At 36.4% G+C, this 25,677-nt stretch overlaps 1 protein-coding gene across 5 annotated transcripts in view; it reads left to right on the top strand.

The window, feature by feature from the left end:
* ANKS1B (ankyrin repeat and sterile alpha motif domain containing 1B) overlaps positions 1-25,677 on the top strand; it is a 1,156,005-nt gene that overhangs the window by 728,711 nt on the left and 401,617 nt on the right. For all 5 annotated transcript variants that reach the window (XM_059936736.1, XM_059936735.1, XM_059936734.1 and 2 more), the window contains exon 15: positions 19,291-19,397. In XM_059936736.1, the coding sequence (XP_059792719.1) occupies positions 19,291-19,397 (107 nt within the window). The remainder of the gene's footprint in view (positions 1-19,290; positions 19,398-25,677) is intronic.

Genomic DNA, 25,677 nt, shown 5'->3' with positions numbered 1-25,677 from the left:
GTATTGAATAGGACTGAACTTATCTTCCAGACAATACAAATTTGTTAATCAGAGCAAGTCATAGATAATTGAATAATGTGCTGCCAACAGCTTAACGGCCTAGAGAAACAAATAGATTCTCACTAGATAATGTATATATCTTACTGACTTATTGAAACCCCCCAAAACACTTCAAAGATAGTAGGGAAATCATAGAAGTAAATTTTCAAATCATTTTAGCATTTTTAACCATAAAATTCCTACCATTGTTATGACCTTATGTTATTATAACATTCTCTTTGGCTCCCTATAGAACACAAACCAATTTTAAAATATATAAAACAATTAACATTATCAATACTCTTTCCAGATATTATCACCACTGAGCTTTGCCATCTTTGTGATAAAATGTCAAAGTTTCAGTTCACTGTATTCATTTCTTTGAGGCTTAACATATACCAGAGAGCCTTCTATATATTATTTTTGAGCTCTGGTTTTATTGTACATATTTTTAAATGGCATAAATATCTAGGGCCCTTATGGAGAATCAAAGTCAATGACCTCATTCTTTCTAAATCCGTAGTCTTTTTTTTTTTTAATTTTATTTATTTATTTATTTATTTATTTATTTTTCTGGCTGTGTTGGGTCTTCGTTTCTGTGCAAGGGCTTTCTCTAGTTGCGGCGAGCGGGGGCCACTCTTCATCTCGGTGCGTGGGCCTCTCACTGTCGCGGCCTGTCTTGTTGCAGAGCACAGGCTCCAGATGCGCAGGCTCAGTAGCTGTGGCTCACGGGCTCAGTTGCTCCGCGGCATGTGGGATCTTCCCAGACCAGGGCTCGAACCCGTGTCCCCTGCATTGGCAGGCAGATTCTCAACCACTGCGCCACCAGAGAAGCCCTAAATCCGCGGTCTTAGTGATGCTATGGCTACATTACGTGTCACTCATCCCATTCTGACGTAGTTGTTGGACCAAAACCATCAGGTCACTACTACATGCTCTATTACTCTTTTTCTTATATTTGATGGTTTTTTATTATAAACACGATCGCTGTACATTATAACTGCTGAGCACTCTACAGTTGTCCACTTTATAAAATGTATGTGTATTGAAAAGTATGTACCAACTTCTATGCCTAGCACTTTACATGAATTATTTCCATTTAACCACAGAACAATCCTGTGATATAAGCATAATTTTTAACTCTTATCTTCAAGAAAAGGAACCTAAGGCTCAGGATGGCTAAGTAGCTAGTAAGTGGCAGAAGAGATTCAGTTCTAACTTTATTCTTCCAGTCGTTCTTTCGTGAAGCAAATAAAAGAAACACTCTACTAGGTACTGTTGTGACAAAGAGATGATAAGACATGGCTTGCATCATTTAGGTGTTTAAAGTCTGGTGAAATATAAGACATATACATACATAAGTATCACACAACATCAAAAATGAAAACTGCCATGTAAGAGACACCAGTGATGTTCTGTGGGAGTTTATAGGAAGAAGAAATTATTCCTACTGGGAGTACCCCAGAAGGTCCTGTGGAGGACATGGAAGAACAATGAAGGACTAATAAAATAAAGCCATGAGGATGCTGAAAATGAGGATGAGGTAGCCACAGGATACAACATGTACTAGCATGAGCAAAAACAGGGCTCAAGAAGGCATGAAGCAGGTAACGAGTATAAGAAGGCATTTCCTTAATATGGAGGGAAGGGAATATGAATGAAGTTGGGGAAGAGTAAGCCCAATAATGGAGACCCTTGAAAGCCATATAATGATGATGATGCCTATGGTAACAATAGTCATAGTGGTAATATAATAGCAATAATGGCCGTTAACATTTATTGAGGATTTATCATAAGCTAAGCACTATTCTAAGTATTATCTCATTTAAACTCTTAAAAACCCTATAAGGTAAATACTCATTATATAGATTCTCCTAATTTTATAAGTGAGGAAAGGGACCCATAGAGATGTTTTGCCCATGGTCACATAGGAGTTTGCTCTTTACTTCTTAAACTTAGAAAAGTTGCCAGAGCTCATATTACATGGGCCTAAACCACCCTCTACTTACAAAATGCTATTAAAATCAAGGAAAGGAAGAAGGAGAATGCACGATTCTATTCTAGAGTATGTAACAAGTTAAAATGGACAGCTCTACTGAGATTAAGCATACAGTCTCAATAAACCTATTTTTTATCACCACATTTAGTTAACTCATAACATGTATTTGATTTGAGGATCACTGTGGTTCCTATAAATGAATGCTACAACCTAAGGTTTATTATATTATTGCTAACCTCTTTTCCTATATTGTTTTTATATTTGGTATTCTTTGTCATGCAAAAGCATTATTTTTATTATCCTGATATGAATTTAGTCGTGGATAGTTCAGAGGATTGGGAATGAGTCGAAGAGATACCTGGTTTTGGATGTACAGTTGAACTAGCACTTGGCCTTGATAGGATGTCGTAAACTTTTGTTCCCACTATTTTACTCAAAGCACATCTAAAACTACAAAAATATTGTTGTATTATTACATGGATGGTCCTAAGTTACTTATCTGCGACCCATTGGGTGAACTATGAGTACATAGTTATTTTCAATTAAACCGTGTTTGATATAATCCACAGCAGAAGCCCACATTTGTCAAACCCAATAGAGAAGAAAATAGAAGCTCAAGATACAATGCTATAGTCTATCCATGAAAGAAACAAAAATTCATTAAACAAAATATATACATTGAGATTGAAAACATAGATACATTCATGTAAAATTTCAGGCTGTGATCATAAAAACAGGAAGGATGTTTTCACATATTAATACAACTATAGTAGAATCTGGGCAGACTTTGCTAACTATCCATGGACCTTAAAGATGTTATTTGACTGCTAGAATAATCCAACATAGAGTAGAGTATCCTGTGGACACAGTAGAAAGTCACATGTTGGAAAATGTTATCTGTATATTATTTTTTAAACCAAAATACACGGTGACTATAGCAAGGTAGTGACACAAAGCAGTGTCAGTGTTGCTCTTTCTAATATCAGCTAGCCATATAAATGCTACTGAGTTGATCTTACTATTTTATTTTTTATTTTTTTTTTAAGATTTTTTTGATGTGGACCATTTCTAAAGTCTTTATTGAATTTGTTACAATATTGCTTCTGTTTTTTTATGTTTTGTTTTTTTGGCTGCAAGGCATGTGGGATCCTAACTCCCCAACCAGGGATTGAATCTGCACCCCCTGCATTGGAAGGCGAAGTCTTAGCCACTGGACTGCCAGGGAAGTCCCAGTATTTTATTTTCAAAAATTTATTTTAGGAACTTCACTGGTGGTCCAGTGGTAAAGAATCCACCTTGCAATGCAGGGGACACAGGTTTGATCCCTGGTCAGGGAACTAAGATCCCACATGCCATGGGAAAAGTAAGTCCGCACGCCACAACTACTGAGCTTGCATGCTGCAAACTACAGAGCCCATGTGCCCTGGAGCCTGTGCACCACAACTAGAGAAGAGAAAACTTGCACGCCACATCTAGAGAGAAGCTCATGCACCACAACGAAGAGCCTGCATGCCGCAACGAAAGATCCCGCATGCTGCAGCTAAGACCGAGTGCAGCTAAAAATAAATAAAATAAATAAAATAAATACATAATAAATAAATCTTTAAAAAAAATTTATTTTAGAATCAAGAGGTGCTGGGGTAAAGACTTCCTTCACTGACCACCAATTTTTTTAGATCTATCAATAACTAATCCCTATTTTATACAGAGAGTAAAATATTGTTTACAAGGCCAAAAGCAAGAAATGAAATTGCTGTTTTATGATGTATCTTGGATCTTAGAGCTCAAACTGGCTTAAGCAAAAAGGTATTTTTTCAAAGTATAAAACAGATTTTTTATATTTGAAAAATATGTAAGGGATATATCCAAAACTCTAAGGGAAACTCAAGTTTCAGGTGCAGCTTGATCCTGAGGTCTCAAAAGAGTACATTAGGACCCGGCCTCTTTCCCTTTCTCAGCTCTGTTCTCCTCCACGCTGGCTTCTTCCTCAGGTTCCAAAGTCTCTCTCGTGAGTAAGAATGCCAACACCACCAAGCCTATATCCTCACAATGCCCTGTGTGTGTAGCAGGGGGAAGGTGGATTAACAAAAACCTCTTGTTTTGAGTTTAACTTTTATTGTTGTGAATTGGGCCATGTGCTCAACCCTGAATGAAATACCCTGGTCAGGAGAGCGTAAGTGGCCAGATGTATTAGCTGTCTATTGCTGCATAACAAATTACTATAAAATTTAGCCCCTTAAAACAACACGCCTTTTTTTATCTCATAGTTTCTGTGGTCAGGAGTCTGGACATGGCTTACCCGGGTTCTTCTTTAGGCTTTCTCACAAAGCTGCAGTCTATGTGTTGGCCAGGGCAGGGGGCTCACCTGAAGGCGCAACTGAGGAAGAATCCACTTCCAAGCTCACTTACATGATTATCTGCAGGATTCAGTTCCTTTTGGGCTGTTTGCCTGAGGGCCTCATTTCCTTGCTGGCTGTTGGCCAGCAGTTTTCCTAAATTCTTTGCCATGGGCCTCAACATAGCAACGTGCTTCATCAAAGCCAGCAAGGGAGAGGGTCTCCTAGTAAGGTGGAAGACAGAATCTTTGTATTCTAATCATGGAAGTGAAATCCTCATGATGTTGAGGCATTCCCTTTGTTAGAAGCAAGTTACTCAAGGGGAGGGCCAATTGCTTAAAGCTATTCATACCAGGAAACAGTAATCAGTGGGGCCAGCTTACAAGCCACCTACCACAGCAGTTTAGAGGAGTATATTCATCCCTGAAGATGATATGCAAGAAATTCTTTCCAAAGCACAGGAACTGAGAGTGAGTGAGGGGGTAAGAGACCCAAGAAAATTGGGGTCATTTTCAGAAGAAAAGGACAGATACTGCATGGTGAATACAACTGTCCATGACAGATTCCCACATTGGGCTCTGAGTTGTATAGAAAACAGAAAAGAAAGCACTTTTTCTACCTTCATGACTTTGAGTCATTATGAATCTCAACTTATTTTAAATTACCTAACTACATGTTTATAAAATAGTATAAAGAGGTTTTGGTCTGTTAATTCAACATTTATAAGATGGTTCTATTCCTTTTTAAAACTTTGGGTTTATATTGTAATTTTCAGCCAAAGCTTCAATATGAAGTAGATTAAATTTTTTGTATTTGAAGTTGCTGAGATTGTCTTAGGTGTGAAGGATTACACACAAGTTTGAGGTCCAAATTCTCTCAAAACTCATCCCACTTTACCTAAAGAAACATTTTATGGTTGATGGGAAAAATGAAGCAAAACCAAGTCTTTAGCCCTGAATCTTCAAGATTTTAGTGGAAAATGGAAATAAGCATTAACCTTGAGGTTGAAAATATTTGGAGGCAGAGGGTTTCTGTTTTATAGAAATCAGAGATTTATCAGTTGTCTTTACCAAGAAAGTAAACAAGTCTCTGTCACAGAAGGTATTTACCCTGCCCATGAGATTTCAGAACAATTTAAATTGTCAGGCTAAGATGATTGAATGAATTTGGTGTCTTATCTTTGTTCATACTTAATCACAGTGCATCTGTTAAAGAGCAACGAGTGTTAAGTCTGACCCACAGTTTCTTAGTGAATTATTTCAAAAATGGATTTCATGGATTTTAGACAGTACTTGACTGACTCACCAAGTTGATTTTTTGAAATTTGTTTATGACTCAGACCAATTATTAATAACATTATTATTATTAATAACATTAATAATTATTATTAATAACATATATTATTATTAATAACATTGTTGTATGTATTCTGTTTATTATAGGTAAATATTTACCATTATAGCTAATAATATATAGCTAATATTTATTATTACAGCAAATGGTTTTTATTATTTTTACTTATAATTGTTCAGTGCATGCTGTATGCCAAGTACTCTTCTAAGTACTGTCCATATTTATTAATTCTTTTAATCTTCACAGCATTCATCTTTAAAAAATAATCATAGATTAATTTCCTTTTCACCACTTTGTAATGCATACACAGAACACTTGGAATTTTGGTATTGTCTTTCTGGCAATCAAAGGTTGTTCATTTGCCATGACTATCAAGCTAAGTTTGAACCAATTAGACAAAATCTTCTCTATGGGAAGAATCAACCCCTTGTGTTAACTTCTGCAGTTGAGGCATGGCAAGCTAAATTTCTTTCACAGGAAATGCAGTCAGCTCTTCAACCAGAGCTTACTTTGGAAGGTTCTAAGAGACTGAGGATATCTGGAATCCCCTCTGCTTAGAGACTGTCCGCTATATTTACTTGGGTTATTTTGTCTATTTGTTCTATAAGAGGAAGGGTTTACAGATTTCCTGTATCTCCCTACTTCCAGTTTCTTCTGGGCATTATGCTGTCTCTCACATCCTCCCAGATGATGTTTGTATAACAAAAATTTGATTATATCTCTCTGTTCTTATTTTTCTTTTATTCTCATTTTATTGAAGTGTATTTGATATACAATATTATATGTTACAGGTGTACAATATAGCGATTCACAATTTTCAAAGGTTATATTCAATTTATAGTTATTATAAAATATTGGCTATATTCCCTGTGTTGTACAATATATCATTGTAGCTTATTTTATATATAATAATTTGTACCTCTTAATCCCCTACTCCTCCATTGCTCCTCCCCCACTTCCCTCTCCTTACTGGTAAGCACTAGTTTGTCCTCTATATCTGGGAGTCTGTTTCTTTTTTAATATACTCACTACCTTGTTGTATTTTATAGATTCCACACATAAGTGACATCATACAGTGTTTGTCTCTGGCTGGCTTATTTCACTTGGCATAATGCCCTCCAAGTCCATCCATGTTGTTGCAAATGGCAAATATCTCTCTGTTCTTGAGAAAGAAAATAGTTACTCTTTTTCTTGGCGTACAAGTTCCTTGATTATCTGTCTCCTACCCACCTACCTTGCCCTGTCTCCTACGGCATTACCCTCCCCAGACATGCACATATAACCTTCAAATTCCAGTAATAATGAATCATTTAAATCATTTTTTTACTCAAATTAAATCATTTGTAACCCTCATACTAGTCCCTCTGCCTGGAACACCATTATATTAGTCAGGGTTCTCCAGAGAAACAGAATGAATAGGAAGTATAGATGGACATGTATAAGAGGATATTTATTATAGGAATTGGCTCACACGATTTTGGAGACTGAGTTCCACAATCTGATATCTGCAAACTGGAGACCAGGAAAGCCTGTGGTGTAATTCAGTCTGAATCCAAAGGCCCAGGAATCAGGAGCACCAGTGCTGAAGTACAGGAGGAGATGAATGTCCCAGCTCAAGCAGAGAGTAAATCTGCTTTACTCGTTTTGTTCTAATAGACCTTTAATGGATTGGATGATGCCCACACACATTTGTGAGGTTGATCTTTACTCAGTCTACAGATTCAAATACTAAACTCCTCAGGAAACAGCCTCACAGGCACATCCAGAACTAGTCATTTACCAGCTCTCTGGGTAGCTCTTAGCTCAGTCAAGTTGACACATAAATTAACTATCACAGTCATCTTTTTATTTGCCTCTCAAACTCCTATTAAATCTTCGAGTCACAGATCAAATGGACTCTTCTGTAAACTCTCTACCCAAGCCAATTTAAGCATCCTTGCCTTCCTTCTACATTTTAAGTATCTTGTACACATCTCCATTATAGCATTCATCATCCTGCATGGTAATTTTCTCCCCACTAGACTATAAGATCCTTGAGGGCAGAACAAGTTCCCTTTCCTCCCTGGTCCTAAAACAATGACTGGCACATAGGAGGCCCTCAATGACTTAAGGCTGTATACAGCTTCTCAGAGAAGATTCAAACATTTGCTAGTAAGCCTTAAAAGAAGGGAAAACGAGAATGAAATCAAAGGAATTACAATTTTTTTCTGATCAGGTATGGCCTATATATTTTTTGTTGTCTGCCAGAAGATTTTAGCATTTTAGGCTTAAATTTCATTTCCTATTTTAGACCATACCCCAGAGCAGAAGTTGTCAGATCTGTTTTGTAAAGGCTGGTATTTCTTAAGTGCTCCATGAAGTTTTTAGTTCAAAATAAATTCAAGGCCTTAGGGAAAATTGAATCTGAGCTCCTGACTTCCCTTAGCATTTAAACACCAAAGCATGATCTTGGAGAATTTTCCTGTTTGAATCTTGGCTTTATGATCCAGAACTCTGTTGACCCACAACATTCCACATTTCCTGAAATAACTAATCCTTTAGCTTCGTCTGTTGTCTGCTACCTCTGCTTTGCATTTCTGTTTTTGCATTTCAGAATGGCTGTCCTTTTATCAGTGGAAGAAGCATTTTTCTTATTGCATCATCTCTCTTCCTGCTAATTTCCATTGTCAATTTTTCTCCATTAGGAAAATAGATATGTAGTTTATAGTTCTTAGCTCAGAGGATATTTAGGATTGGAAAAGTGAGATATTGATACTTTTTAGTTTAGAATAAAATCGTTAGGATCTTTGTTACACTATCCTATAGGAATTAGCACTGTTCACTCCAAGCTCCTACACCTGTATTACAAGATATAAAAGACAGAAGAGCAGGCTCACATAGAAACCAACGCTATAGTTATTTGTTGAATGTGCAAATTTCTCTCCCAAATGTGGACATTGGCTTCTTAAGAAGTTTAGTGGACTCTTTTACCAGTCTCTTAAAAAATGACCAGTTTTTATTTTAAATATGTTGGAATAAATAACTTAATAGACTCATTTGTTAACTATGAAGCTAGGAATAAGAATTATCCTTTCTTGCCATTCCTTGCCCCCCCTCTTTATTCTCTTTTTACTTTAAATGAATGTGAAGAGCAGACTGCTTGATGCTAAAGACCTGGCTATTGGTGCGTGTTAGACAAGACCAAGCCCTTAATGACATCATGGGACTTGGGATTCTGATCACTTCACAGTACCATGAGCTTTCCTCTGTTATTTGTCCAGACTGCTTGCCCCACGCATTTTTGTCTGTTTGAAACAAAGAGAACTGGGCAAGGAAAAGCACTGATGACACTGATTGAGAGACTGAATGAACAACACAAGTATATGTTCTACTGACAGTAGAGATAATTATACAGCCCTAGCATCTGAATAGCTCTTTGTAGCTCAAAGTGGTTTTTCACATATGTTATTTAATTTTAGCTTCAAACAAAACCATAAGATAGGTGGGGTAAGGTGTCACCCACACTTTACTGAAGAGGAACTAAGCCCCAGAAACTTGCCCACTAGAAAGGTACTCTTTATATTGCTACATGCTCCATCCCAAGAATAGAAAAAGCAAATATTTACATAATAGAGAAGAGCCAAGATTCAAACCCAGGCAAACCCACTCCAGAGTCTGGGCCCTTAACCACCGTGCTGCACTACCTCGCACGGAGGCAGCGTCTTCCTAGACACACAGCACAGGCATCCACGCATTTCAGTCTGGAGAGGCTGAGCACCCATGTGGAAACAATACGGAAGCTGCAGTCTCTCAGAAGCACAGAAAAGCCCTTTGTTAGGGTGAAATAAAAATATCCAAGTGATAGGATTCACCCTTCTCCCACCCCTCAGTATTCCTTCCGGCTTCTTCTCATTGCTTTGTACTTCAGAAGCCAAGAATCGCAAATGTAAGATGAAGGGTGGGAAGGAGAATTAGCAGAACAACTGGGAAACCCTTTTTAAAACAAACCTGCTGGTATGTGTCTGGGTAAACATTCTCCCTCCTGTAAAAGGGCAAGGTTCGTACCCTGTGCATCTGGAACAGAGAAGCAGGATAGAGTAGTAGCTAAAAGCTTAGGCTCTAGAGCCAGGCTACCAGGGTTCTAGGTCCAACTGTGCAGCTTTAAACAACATATGACCTTTCTGTATTTTATTTTTCTCCCCTATAAAAGAGGTGATAACAATAGTACTTCACAGGGTTGTCATGAAAATAATATGAGTTAATACATATAGACCATATAGAACCTGACCGTAGTAAATGCAGGTTTGCTATTATTTTGCATAATGAGATAATATTTGAAAGGCCTGACCTGTAATAAATATTAGCTCCCTTGCTTTATATATAGTTTAGATCACTGGAAAAACTCACATTCTTTGAAAAGTATTTGCCTTATGTCAGTTACCTTGGTGCTACGATAAACAGCTATTTATTACATTTTTTAGGGATTAGCCAGTTTCTTTTTTTAACTCTTGTCCTGGGGCTCTCCTCTATCCCTTCCTAAATGTCATTTTCCTGTTTAACAAATTTGATAACAGTCACCTCTGCCAATCATTTTACCCATCTTAACTGTTTCATCAATTTCACCCTAGAGGCACCTCATTGAAACAGATAGTGTTTCTCTTTTGCTCATGGAACCTGGAGTCACTTAAGCTGTTTTCTCTAATTCATTCTCCTCTCTATACAGTCACAATAAGAAGCCATGTCTCTAGGTTTTAATTCCTCTAATCTCAATTGACATTTTCTAAGTAGTAAACCAGTTTTCTCCACTGGCCTATAAATTACATGTGTGCAGGGATGTTCAAAGCTATATCCCCACTGCCTAGCAAAATGCTAGGAACAAGAGATACTTTATAAATATTTGTTGAAGAAATCAGTCAATGCTGAAGGAATTAATAAAGTATCAAAAGAAGTATCCTACGCCCTCCCCAATTAACTAGAACCTAATTAAGAAATTATCTGAAATTAATCAGAATATGAATTGCCTTCTACTTTTAAAAGAAAAAATTAATTTTAGAGACCTAAACTGGTATCATGGACTTAATTTAATACAGTTATAACAGTTTTCAGACCATACCCTGGAGTAAGCATACATTTATTTCAGTGGCCTAGGCCTTCAATAGCTACACAATATACAATGAGAATAGTTATGAACATGTCAAAAGTGAGTTAGTATCATCATGCCCTTACCACATAGGGTAGGATATTGGCCTTTGAACTTACTCTTCCCACTGCCTCAAATTCTCTTTTCCTAGATACCAGACAGCTTGTTCCTTCACTACATTCCAGTCTCTGTTCAAATTTCACCTTTTCAGAGGCATTCCTTGACAATTTTGTTTAAGATGAGTCACTTTCTTCTCCTATCATTCTTTATTTCCTTTTCCTACTTTTGAAAAACTTTTAAAACTAAGTTTATTGAAGTATAATTGAACTACAATAAACTGCACATATTTAAAGTGTACAGTATGATGTTTAACAATTAGATACACCTGTGAAACCATCACCGCAATCAAGACAATAAATATCCATCACCTCCAAAAGTTTCCTCATGTTCCTTTATAATCCCTTTCACTCCCCTTCTTTCCACCCCCAGGTATCTATTCTCTGTCAGTATAGGTAAGTTTGCATTCTCTAGAATTTTATGTAAATGGAATCATACAGAATCTACACTGTTCTGGAGGGTCTGGTTTCTTTTACTCTGCAAAATTATTTTGACATTTATTCCGTGTGATGAATGCAACAACTATTTGTTCCTTTTTATTGCTGAGTATTATTACATTGTGCTGGTGTACTACAATTTGTTTATTCACCTGTTGATGGACTTTTAGGCTATTTCCAGTTGTAGGCTATTACAAATAAGGCTACTATAAACATTCGTATACAAGTCTCTGCATGGCATATGCTTTTATTTATCTTAGGTAAGTACCCAACAGTAGAATAGCTGGGCCATGTAGAAGAGGTATATTTGACTTTTTAAGAAACTATCAAACTATTTCCCAAAGTGGTTGTGCCATTATACATTCCCACCAGCAGTGTGTGAGAGTTCCAGTTGATTCACATCATTGTCAACACTTGGTGTGGTCAGCCTTTTTAAATTTTAGACATTCTAGTAAGTGGTATCACATTATGGTTTTCATTATAGGTTTGCATTTCCTAATATCTAATGATGCTGAACATCTTTTCACACGCATATTTGCCATCCATATGTCTTCTCTGGTGAAATCTCTGTTCAGATCTTTTGCCCATTATAAAAATTGGTTTGTTTCCTTATTACTGAGTTTTGACAGTTCTTTATATATTCTGAATACAAGTCTGTTATCACATGCAATTTGCAAATGTTTTCTTCTAGTCAGCAGTTTGCCTTTTCATTCTTGTAACAGTGTCTTTCAAGGAGCAGAATTTTTAAAAAATTTTTCATGAATCCTAATGATCAGTTTTTCTTTTACAATTGTGCTTGTGTTGCCTAACCCAAGTTCAAGATTTTTCCTAAATTAGTTTCCTAAATTTTCTTCTAAAAGTTTTATAGTTTTAGATTTTATATTTAGGCCTATGATTTTTAGCTAATTTTTATATATGGTATGAGATATGAATTGAAATCTGTTTTTCTGCATATGGATCTCTAACTGTTCCAGCATTATTCATTGAAAATTCTCTCCTTTCTCCATAGAATTGCCTTTTCACCTTTGTCAAAAATAAATTGATCTTCTATATGATGTCAATTTCTAAACCCTTTATTCTGTTCTATTGATCTGCATGTCTGTATTAAATCAATACACCACTGTCTTGATGACCATAGCTTTATAGTAAGTCTTGGAGTCAAGAATTGACCTTCTCTAACTTTATTATTCTTTTTCAAAGTTATTTTGTTCATTCTTGGTCCTTTGCATTTCTGTATGAATTTTAGGAGAAGCTTGACAATTTCCACCAAAAAAACCAAAAAACAAAACTCCTCCTGGGATTCTTATTAGGATTACACTGAATCTACAGATAGATTTGGGAAGAACTAACATGTTAACAATTTTGAGTCCTCCAATTCATGAACACAGTATACCTTTCCATTTATTTAGGTCCTATATGATTTCTTGCAGCAATGCTTTGTAATTTTAAGTGTACAAGTCTGGCATGTCTTTTGACAGTTCATTCCTTAGAATTTCATGTTTTTGATGCTATTGTAAATTGTGATTTTTTTATTTCAAGTTCTGATTGTTTATTGTTAGTATATAGAAATACAAATGATTTTCGATATTGATCTTATAGTCCTTATATCTTATATCTTATTGATCTTATATCCTATTGATCTTGTTAATCTCATTTATTCTGTAGCTTTTATGTGAATCTCATGAGATTTTATATACAGATAATCATGTCATATGTGAACATAAACAGTTTTACTTCTTCCTTTCCAACCTGTATGCATGTTATTTATTTTTTGTGATTTATTGTGCTGACTAGAACCTCCAGTACAATGTTAGATAGAAGTGATGAGAGTGGACATCCTTGCCTTGTTTCCTGAACATAGCAAGAAAGCATTCAGTCTTTCATGGTTAAGTGTGGTGCTAGCTATAGGTCATTTATCCCAGAGAAATGTAAACTTATTTTCACATAAAAAACCTATACAAAAATGTTTATAACAGCTTTATTCATAAGAGCCAAAAACTGGAACCAACTCAGATGTCCTTCAATGGCTGAATCATTAAGCAAGCTATCGTACACCAATACCATGGAATAGTCCTCAGCAGTCAAAGGAATGACCTATTGACAAGCAGAATAATTTTTATGGATTTCAAGGGAATCATGCCAAATGAAAAAAAGCCAATCCCAAAGGTATATACTGTATGATTCCATTCATATAATATTCTTGAAATGACAAAATGATAGAGATGGAGAACAGATTAGTAGTTGCCAGAGGTTAAAGAGTGGACAGGGAGAGAGATGGCCATGGCTATGAAAAGATAGCAGAAGGGTTCCTTGTAGTGGTACTGTCTTTATCTTGACTGTAGTGATGGTCACACAATGTGATAAAATTGCATAGAACTAAACATATACACACACAGACAAATGAGTGCATGTAAAACTGGTGAAATATGAATAATAATGGATTTTATCAATGCCAACTATCTGGTTGTGATATACTACCGTTGTACAAGATGTTACCATTGGGGAAAACTGGGTGAGTCTATACAGAATCTCTTTCTTACTGTGTCTTATAACTGCATGAATATACAATTATCTCAAAATACGAACTTTTAAAAAAGAAAATGAAAAGTTGAGCCTAGAGATATCAGGCAAAGAACTGAATAAAATATCGTGTATCCACAGTGTGGACTATTATGCAGCTATTTAGAAGAACAAATTAGAGCTTATTTACTTGTTAGAATTTCATAAAGCTTTGTCAAATGAGAAAAGTAGAGTTCAGAAACGTGTGGTAAGATTCTATTTTTAAGAAACAATATCCAAAAATACCCCTACATATACTTCTCATGCATGTGTGTGTGTGTGTATATATATATATGCGTATGTATTTGTACATAGCTGTGAGGTGTGTGTGTGTGTGTGTGTGTGTGATTCGGCAATGGATAAATACATGTGAAGATACATACTAGTTTGTTAACATGATTTACCTTGATGAGAGAATGGATGATACAGATGGTTTGGAGGGACTGGGGGAAGGAGTAACCAAGAAAAATAGAAAAAGAAAAAAAAATAGAGCACTAAAAATACTAATACATAAAACAATAACAATGTATTTTGATATGCAATTATGTGTGTGTTTTGTGTTGTTATAAATTTATAGAAAATTTAAGAACTGTTATATTATTTTTATTTTATTATTATTATTCAATAACTGTAAATTATACAGATATAATTTACGTATCATTCAATTCACCCAAAGTGTATAATTCAGTAGTTTGTAGTATATTCAGAGTTGTACAATGATCACCACAGTGAATTTTAAAACATTTTTATCACCCTAAAAAGAAACACTATATCCATCAACAGTCATTCCCCTTTTACTCCCAATTCCCCATCCCTATCGCGAGGCAACCACTAATCTATTTTGTTTCTATAGATTTGCCTATTATGGATATTTCATATAAATGGAATCATAAAATATACAGTATTTTGTGACTGGCTTCTTTCACTTAGCACGTTTTCAAGGTTTATCCATGTCGCAGTATCTATCAGCATTTTATTTCTTTTTATTGCCAAATAATATTCCATTTTATGGATATATTACATGGTATTTATTCATTCATGGGTAGAGCCTTGACCATGTGCATAGTCATCCGGGGATGATAATGATTATAGCAGAGTCCTCTTTGTATCTTTCCCTAATCTTTCTGTTAAGCTGTCTGCCTCATTTGGTATCACACTCAGGTATTAGCTTTCCCTAATTGCCAGCTGGATGCTCTCTTGTTTTTGACAATTCCCTTATATACAAATTGCTCCAGAGTCTGCTCCAATTACATTTGGGCAGGAGTAGTTTTTGAGGCCAGTCTTTGAAGTTTGGTCTTACCCCAAGAGGGCATTTCTTAACTATGTCTTTCCCTTGTTCTCTAAAACTATCTGCCTACCATTTAGCTTTAGCTTGTTGTCCTAATGCCTCCTTTTAATCGCTTACCCCAAAATCTCCATTGTTTTTAATAATCACCTTAAGCTTGAACTTCCTCATACTCTATTTCAAATAAAATCAATTCCTTGAGATAGAGCTGTCTGTATTTAAGGACCTTTTGGCAAAATCTTTGAGCCACTGCTCTGGGCACTGGGCAGGGATGGTGGGCACTGGGCAGGGATGGTATCCCCTGGTCTTCTCATCTCAGCCTGCCTTTCTGGACATGCAACCTCAGCCCTACAAGCAAGCTGGAATGAGGGCAATCAGAGAGAATACTGGTTACCTGTAAGTGGGGCTAATAATCCACACCACACTGCCTGGAACATAGTAGCCCTGAGTAAGAACTGTTAGTTCTTCTTTCCCTCCTCTTATCTCCCTTTTGGAACTTAAAGAAGTTCTAGTTGAATAAAGAGGCCTGCCCAATAATGTGATGTCATGCTTAAGAATTTTAAGACTCCAAGAAAGTATTACAAGTAAGTAAGAAATATATGTAAACACTATTTAAAAAGTGATCTTCAGACCCAAACAAGGGTTCTTTCAGTGGTTTGGCTCATGAGAAAATACTTTAACAGAACCAGAAACAGCATGATTCAAGGTCTCATTCTTCTTCCTTCCTCTCCCTCACCACCTCCCCCTACCCCAGTTTCTCCCAATTTACTTCCCCACTGCATTAAAACCTTTCACCAACATATGAGAATTACTGAGTTGAAATTGAATGATTGAATAGTTAAAAGAATACAATTCAGTCAGTCTATATAAAGATTTGTAAAGTGATTAGTAACCAGTATTCTCTCTGAGCTGTTTCTGTACAGCAGCCTGGACCTTGAAATAAGCTCTCTCTCTCTCTCTCTCTCTCTCTCATACTCTCATTCTCACTCTCACTCTCTCTCTCTCTCCTTCTCTCTCTCTTTCTTTTAAGAAATGAAAATCTCATGAAAGCCATTTCCAATGTCATGTGTTCATTCATTTAACAAAGGCAAGTTAATGCCTAGAATGTGTGTAGCACTCTTCTAGGTACTTGGTCCCTGGTTTGCATCTTAGGAGATGAGATGAGATTTGAGGAGCTGGCCAATCAGCATATGCTTTACCAAACCAAAAAATTATTGTCATGTTTGCTCGATCTTTGTGTAACTTATCCATAGCTTAAAATGATCAGGAGGAACAATGTGGATGTGACCCTAAGAGAGGCTGTAATTGATGCCTACCTTTTAACTCTACCGTGTACCAGCTTTAGAGCTGGCCAAGGACAAATAGTGTCTTGCTATCAACTTCTCATATAGGTAATATTGAGCAACCTGAATTCCTTAAAACAGATTCCTAAACTGCTACAAACTTTTTGACCTTCTTAAGAGATCTAGAACCCAATCGTTTCTATTTAAAAACCTAGATATCTTCTTTTAAATAAAAAATTCAGAGACTTGAAAAAATTTAAATCTGAAACTAGGAAGATTTTATATAGCTTGGATTGTGAAATGAAAATTACATTATTTGGTTTAGCAGGTGCATAAAGAATCCTTACTACTTTTAATATTAGCAAGACATATTCCTACATTCAAGAAATACATCTTGTACACAAATAACTATAATGTTAGACAAAAAATATTTGTTATAATAGACGGTATGTAAATGCCACTTAAAACATTCCTGTTAGGGGGACTAGAAAGTGTTTCATAAAGGAAATATCATCTGATCCAAAGCCAAAGAAGAGGCATAAATGTGGGGACATAATAAAAGAAACCCAAGTATGTTACAGGCTGCCATTAAAGACCAGCCAGTAATCCCACATGCTTGGAGCACTGGGGGAACGGAAATAAAATTAGAGGATTTGTAGTAATCATGAAGACCCCAAAATGTCATCAAAGGAGTTGGGAGTTTATTTGAAGCCAGTTGAAACCATGCAAGAGTTTCGAAATAAGGAGTGATAATCAAAATTGTCTTAAAGAGATTATTCCGACATCCACGTATAAACTAGATTTTAAAAAATCAGAGGTAAGAAGACGAACACAGAGGCCATAGTTGTATTACACCAGGTGGGCCTGAACTAAGAGAGCAAAATCACACTAGATGTCAGTTCCATAAATATGAAAGAGGAATTCGAATCAAGGAAATGGATGCAAGAGATACTACGATGAGGGATGAGTGGAACTTGGGAACTGATGTCAGCGGTGAGAGAGGGAGTGCAAGATGTTTTGCAGTTTAATGTCTGTGTGCTAGGGAGGTTGACAATGTTCTTCAAAAGAGAAAGGAAACAGAAAGATAAGATTTGGGGAAAGAAGGAAAGTCATGTTTCATTTATTCAATAAATATTTGCTGAGCACTTACTATGTGCCAGGACTGTTCTGGGGGGATGAGAGTTATCTTTAATTTTTAAAACACTTTATGTGTTAAAGGCAGTGTTCCCAGTCTGTGTGACTCCAAAGGCAGAGCTGGATTGAGTGAGTAGGAGTCAGCCAGGAAGTAAAATACCTTTCTAATAAATGGAGGCTTCTTGATAAGTAGTAAGAGCTCTGTTACAGGCAGTATTCAAGCCTAAATTGGATGATATTCTTACAGGAACATTGTGACAAGGGATTCCTGCATTAAGAGAGAGGGTAGACTAACCGCTCTGCAAGTTCTCTCTCAATCTTAAGTAAGAGTCTATTCGTTCCATGATCTACTCCTATGGGTTCTATTATTAATCTCTGGTTTCTCTCAATTATTAAATAAATTAGTCTGTCTGCCATTCAGTAAAACTCACACATTTACATCTGTTATTCTTAAATTATTTTTGGTTAGGGTTCTTCTTTTTTATAAAAAATTCTACCCAGTAGTGTTACCTCTGTAGCTAATTTAGAATGTCAACCCTGGTAGACTGGGTTATAAATATCAGAGAGGAAAAGGATTTCTTGTGCCTAATAATATTTTTGTTTGGAAGAAGCCTCGCAAACGAGAAATGAATTATCTTGACTTCAAGATTGCGATGCAGTTTCTGTATTTTGCAGCAATTCAAGAAGAAAAAAAATTCCTCAGAGTGGTTCATTTTGATACAGCAAGGTAAAGAAAGAGAATAATTGTTCTCCAAACACTGTAAAGCTTTAGATCAGAAACATTTATCTGTGCTGCATTTAAAAAAAAAGAAAGGGAAGGAAAGGAAAGACGAGCAAAAAGGGAACCTGTCGGGAGCTCCCCTATAAGCTATAGTTAAAGCTTTGCATTTCCTGGTGTTTCTTTTGAAACGTAAAATTCCACAACAAATAGCTCGGTAACGTATAACCAGTATGAAGATTCAATTCAGATTTAAGCACTTTGGTTTGCTTTTGAATCTTGCTATTTTCTGCATTTGTTTTGACTGCTCTCATCATTCAAGATTGACGGTTGGATGGGTGTGTAGGAGGAAGCAGCAGCAGCAGGCTTACAGCTTGCAGACAAAAAAAATCTGCCTTATCTGATGGCTATTATTGAAAATGCGAGGTGTAGCCTGGGCTGGGTAATGAAGGGGAGCGAGCGAGGGGGAGCAAGGAGCATGGAGCTGCATACTGATGAGTGTAGGAGTACTTGATAAAAAGAATTCTGGCTGCTGGCCGTGCATTGCTCGTTGTGGAGTACTCCAACAATCACATAGAATGCAGACCAGCCTAAGCTGACAGCTTGATATGCCTTCTTCTGCTGCCTGGTTTTGGGGGCTGTGTGACGTACTGGTCGGTAGTAAAGATTAATATGTAAGAAATGTGGAGCTAGGATCAAGTCATACTCCACAGCCTGCCTGGCAAACTATGTTTTACTTCTGACTTTGCTCTCTCGCTGAGAACATTAATCTGTCAAGCTGGCGGGCTCCTTTGATAGCAACTTTCCCAGGAGCATGATGTGGCAATGCCACCTCTCAGCCCAGGACTACCGCTATTACCCCGTGGACGGCTACTCCCTGCTTAAACGCTTCCCTCTTCATCCTCTTACAGGACCCAGATGCCCTGTCCAAACAGTGGGACAATGGTTGGAAAGCATTGGGCTACCTCAGTACGAGAACCACCTGATGGCTAATGGATTTGACAATGTGCAGTTTATGGTAAGACGCTTTCTGTGGCCACGGAGCTGCCTTTTGTCTGTCTTTGCTTCTTATGTGTCTTACACGGCTCAGAGGCAGCCTGATTTGCACCAAAACCGGTCAATTTTATATACGTAACCGCATTAGAAAATCGGATGCCCTTAGGACTGAACTTACTGTGTAACATATAGGCACTTGCTGAAAAATGAGATCTATGTGCATCCATATACATGTGTATTATATGAATGAACCGGTGAGAGTACTATTTATAGGCAGTGAAAGAAGATTAAATTTATAGTCTCCCTGTCATTCTTTGTGTGATTTTTATAGATTTGTAATCTCAGAATACCCAGTTAGATTATAGAACTCTTCAGTTAATTCTAGATTCCTAACACATATTGTTTCACTTGCGCATCAGCGTTTAGTAATTAATTAGACAATTTGTTATGTTTACGGTGTGAAGATCATTTTTTTTCCTGATAATTGTTCAATAAGCAGTTTAAATTGTGTGGATGACCTTTAGTTCGTTAGCAAACTGATTCAAATGGTCTATTATAGACAGCTTTCACTTACTTCACAGGCTGATTGAAGAGCAATGAGGTATTGTTTATTACTTTATGTAGAAAACAAACACTTCCATCAATTAACTGTCAATATCTAGAAGGAGAGGATGATGGACTAAGTACATTCATGTACTTCTGAATACTGGTCTGCCTGCAATCTAAACCTGGTATGTGCAAACTTCCCACTGCGAGGAATATAGGTGAGGAAGGAGGATGGGGAAACGTGCAGACCCATAATACAGCTTTCTGATCATTCACATACCTCCCCCAGTGCTCATCAGTTTCCCTTGTTAAGCTACGTCACAGTCCTTATTAGCTTTCTTTGCTTTTAAGGTCCCATCACGCATATTACTGATCCCTAAATTTAGACAGAGCTACATAACATAGGCATGTAGCACAAAATGGCTTGCAGAAACAATTAATAGCTATTTCTAAACAAAATGCTGGGGCTGACACCTGAAGCCTATTAGTAACAAAATTGATAACACAGTACTGAGATAGGCATGTCTTTTTATTTTCATTAGAGATTATTTTCTCCAAGCTTGACTTGACTATTGTAGCTTTGAAAATTATTCAGACTGTTAAACTTCTGCTGCTTCTCCAAAAATGTGTGCCCCCTGAGCTTTTTCTTTTAAAGCTGCATAAATGTTGTAAGACATATGAGCTCTATGTAATTGTATCCATGGAACTCTTTATGAAGCTGTTTTTATAATGAGACCTGCAGCTACTGTTATTTTTCTCATGTTTAAGAATACTGTCACAAATTAGACAGATATTGTGGGTATTAAAATAGGGGAAAAGTGAAATTGCTTCAATTGCTCTAAGAGTCAGGACAGACTGAGCAGAATTAGGACAGACTTAGGACACTAAACAGATGACACTAAGAATTAGAGGAACTATCAAGTAGAATGAAAGTCTTCTCATTGTCATTATATTTACTGCGCATTTGGATAAGTCTTTATTCTTTCTCCTTATCTCTACTTGAAATAAGACTCTCTCATTCCCACTCCTCAAACCTGTGTCCAAATTTATTCTGGTCCCATGAGAGGTTAGGTAGGTCTTTGGATTCTCTGGATTGTCTGCTTGGAAAATTTTAATTCAGCATAACTTTCCTCTGAATGTTAAACACTTTTGAGTAAATATAATCCCTTTTTGAAAGCCCAATGCAAAGGTTAATCAAACATATTTCTAATAAGCATTTGGAGATCGGAAAAAACATTCATGAATGAAATATGTATAAGCACTCCAAAATGTATCCAGGAGGCAAAAAATCCTGGACATATGTGACAAAACCAAGGTCTGATCTTCTCCATAGATTATTGTCTTTATTTTTTAAATTGCAATTATTGTATATAATTTTTCAGAAATTAAGAAAACATAGTTAATTCAGAATAATCAAATACTTACTACATGAAACAGAATTAACTTTAAAAATTTGAGTTATCATTCAGAGGAGTTAATTATGAAAATGAAGCAAATCATAAAAGTGTCATCAATCATCGCTTTACATACTGCTGTACACCATTTATTTGCTACTTGTATCATAAAAAAATCAATTTCTATCTCTATAAAAATTATTGATCTCCATAATCTAATTTATTTAATTATGAACTTAGTTAAAGTACACTAATATGATCAGCCAACTTTAAGAAATAGATTTCATTAATGTGGTGAAAAAATCTGTTGGACCTGCTTAATCTGCACTCAGTATCATATTCTAGCTTTTGTTTTTCTTGAAGCACATTCTGACCTGCATTTATTCATCCTGTTGCCTAAGCAACAAGCACCACACTCCTATTAACTATGATGAAGTGCAGGTCTTATTAGCTTTTTAGAACAAGACAGTAGAGACATCAAAAGGATATAATTAATGTTGGTTGAAATATCATAGTACATCCATGCATTGATATATTTTATTTAGGAAACATTCTCAAGAGTTAATTTTCCATTTAATCAATATTCCATTCATGAATATGAGTTTCAAAGGGTTCATATAAGTAACTTTCAAAGTATTTACTGAAAGCCTTACAAATTTTTTTTGTTAACTCTGTTCTATGTTCTCTTACACATAAACACAATATATGGATGATTTATCCACATGGCTATGATTAACTTTAATAAAGATTTCTTACATCAATTTTTAGGCATGGTTAGAAAAGAAGGACCCCCCCCCCCCATTTATTTTAAAATATTTATCAATCATTGCTTCTCCTTTGGGCTCTTAACACTTATTCTTAATTTTATTGATGTGTCAATTTTTAAAAAATATCTGAAAGTCAGAATTCCAAACTTTTTCTTTATGTAACTGGTCATGGTTTGCAGAATAGTTTTGTACACAGTATTGACATTTATGTAGCCTTAAAAATGTAAAATAAATAGAAATTGGTACAAAGAATAGCTACAAAAGTACATCTGGTCACCTAAGACTTTGGGAAAGTCAGATCTATGTTGCAATCAAAAGTCTGAAACTTCAACACAGAAACCCTTTGTCTAAAGACTTATCCAAGCCCCACTCTACCTGTTCATTCCCTCTGATGTCATATATCATCAGCTCCCATCTAGTTAGGCATGTCTACCTGCTACTCACTAGCCTCTGGGAATGCCACCGTGGTCCTCTGACATCCCACCTGTTTTCCCCAACTTTGCAACATATAGAATGTGTCTGTTTCAACATTACCTTTTTTCTTTTCGCTAAGGAGTTTAAGTATGAAGTGATTATTGTACAAAATGCCCATGGTGATTTACTTTCTTATTATATATGTTTCTATCATCATGTCTTTTCCTAGTCTGATGACTGCTTCCTAAAATTTGTCTCAAACTATTAATATCTATTCTTGTCTTGATGACTGCTCATTTGTACTCTCCCTCAACCCTCACAGCTATTTCCTTTCCTTCCCCTCTGTCTTTTATCCTCTAAGATCTAACTCAATTTCTACCTAGTTTGTATAGCTTTTCTTAAGGACTCCAGTCCTTAGCAGCCTCTCTTTTCTCTGATCTCATATAGTGGTTGTATTTGGCATGAAAAATTACATTTGGCATGCCATTATTCACTCTCTAGAATTAGGAGTTAAGCTTTCACTTGTATATATCTTGTCTCCTCAACTAGACTGGAAGCTCTTCAAGTCCAAGTTCTGTGTATTCAATTTCCTTGCCTTTCTCACACTCCTAGCATAATGTTGTGTACATAGAAATCTCCCCATAAAAACTGGATGCACAGCAGATTATTGTAGTTGGACCTCTGGCCTCATTTTTAAACTGGAAGCCTTGTTTTGCCAGTGGGAACATAGAGCGTTAGTACCCTTCTTTCATTCATGCAACAAACACTCAAACATTTTCAATGTGCTAAGGACAGTGTTAATTACTAGGGATATAACAGTAAACAATATATTGTCTTTGACCTCAAGCAGGTTACAGTATTGCTCTCAGACATATCATATTATTTGCATACACATTCCTTCATGTGCTCACACACACACGTGTATACACACACTATATCATGGGGATCTTGCCCCTCATCCTTTTGTATAATCACCATCCTTCAGCATATTACCTACCAGCAATTGTTTTTTCAGAAGCAAATTACAGTAGGCAATAGAAGAGGTAAAATCTATCATAGCATGGAGTAATGGAAAATAAAGATACCAATAACATCAAAACACTGGCAGTGTTATGGTAGATTTGTAGTCCAAAGACTGTATTAAGAAGTTTATATTACTTGGAAAACTGACCCATAGCCTCACCATGTTCTGGCTAACAATCATATTTGTAAACTCTAATCAAAAGGGGGGAAGAATGAAATTATACCAACTTATTTTTTTTAGCATCTCCTGTGTTTTCTAGCAATTGCCATCTAGGTTGACTTGGGGTGCTTTGATCACTGTTAAAATGTTCAAAATGTGCACAGAGTAAGATATAAAAATAATACCTGGAGCCCTACGTGAATTAGCATTTTTGTACACTTGGGTAGGTAGTATTCATAAAGAACATAGTGAAGGTCAAAGTGAGTACTGCCTATTAGACATTGAAGTGGAGTCACAGAGCTCTAGGAAGTCATCCATTTGAACCAAAGATTTGAACAAGATTGATCTCTTAGTATTTAATTGAAACTTTTTTTCATTTTTGTGGTACATTTTACATGCTAATAGACTTACTTCTTTTCTCCTCTTATAAATAACTCTTCTGTAATAAGAGCCCCATTTGCAGTTGACCTGATAAAAATGACCTTTTGAGTATCTTAGCAGCATATCATGATCCAAGTAAGAAGTTAAACTTGTGAAGCAGAAAAATAAATTGTCTCTAAAGGGTAAGACTAATAACCCCCATGATGTTTTTCTGTTTCAAATATTGTTTAAGAAAATGTTATAAAATTACTGAGATTTAAAGGCGTAAGAGAAATATACCTGTCACACTCCCTACGCCTTCCTTCTGAAACAGGCTAGGCTCTGAGTTGAGTAGGTGGCTTTATATTGAAAGTGCAGCTATAATTTTCTAAACTCATTTAGGCCAGTAGTTACACACCCACTTTTGAAAAAAATATTTTTCTTTTTCAACTACTGGCATTTAAAATCTGTTGGTAACCAACAGTCAAAGCCAGGAGGGAGTCATTCTTTATCTAGACAACAGCTTAATTACAAGTATAACAGGCAACAGCCTCGCAGTGGCGTGAGAGAGAACTGAAGTAAGACTTCTCGCGCCCACTGTCTCACTTCTGTATGATTCGGTTTACTCACCTGTAAAATCAATGTAATGAGAGGTCCAGGAGAAATGTTCTTTGGGCTTGTTATTTAATATTTTGAGCTCTTTAAAAATGCAGGGTACGATACTGGTGCTGGCAGAGCTATTAATTGTTCTTGTAGCTCTCATTAGCCTTGGAAGATTGCTTGTGCGGCAGAAAACTCAGAAATGAGGGCATGTGCAGGCATGGCCATCTGAGAAGGATGAATGGCCTTCAGAAAAAACAGTAGCCACAATTCTAATCTGGTGACACGAAGGACAAAAGAGCCTTTTCTTCCACCTGCAAGTTACTCTGATTACATATTTAAGCATTAAAATATGCTGCCCCATTTTCTAATAATTCAGTACTATAGCTACCATCCCTAACTAATGCTCACATGAAATGGCCTTTAATTTAGTCATGCAGCATATTTGCATAATTTGATCTCCAGTATTGAATCAAATGACCAGATCTCTGGGATGAGGAATTTACTTCATGAATTAAAAAACTTGCTAAAACTGCTGAATTACAGACTAATTTTAAGAAATCCAGCCACAATCATTTTTCATTGCTTGAGAAATGGACAGATTTCTCAAACAGTGGCAATGACCTCCGTTGTCTCATTTCCAGTCACGTCCTTTACTTCTGTAACCCAGCCTGCGTCCCAGCCCTTCCACTCAGTTTGTTCTCTTTTAAGTCAGCTGTAACCTGTTTCTTGATAAATTACCACCCCCACCCCTTTCTTTTCTCACTTCATTTCTCTTTGGCCTCTTTCAATGTCTGATTTTCACTGTCTGCTCCCTGTCGGTATTTATTCCCTTACTGAAGTTTGTTTGGGTTCTGTGACATACACTGACCTTTCCAGTCACTCCTATTCTCCTAATCCTCCTCCTGCCTCTAAAGGTGGGTGGTGCTCAACTTGTCCATCCATCAGGAGATCGTTGGTTCTCACAGATCCGTAGCTGCCCCTACTCTTCAGCTCTTTCTACCGGGCATCCAATACCGCCTAGCTACTCAGTAAACA

This window comes from Balaenoptera ricei, chromosome 10 (genome assembly GCF_028023285.1).
Source record: "Balaenoptera ricei isolate mBalRic1 chromosome 10, mBalRic1.hap2, whole genome shotgun sequence".
In the NCBI taxonomy this organism is placed as follows: domain Eukaryota; kingdom Metazoa; phylum Chordata; class Mammalia; order Artiodactyla; family Balaenopteridae; genus Balaenoptera; species Balaenoptera ricei.
This window is presented reverse-complemented; position numbering and strand designations above follow the sequence as displayed.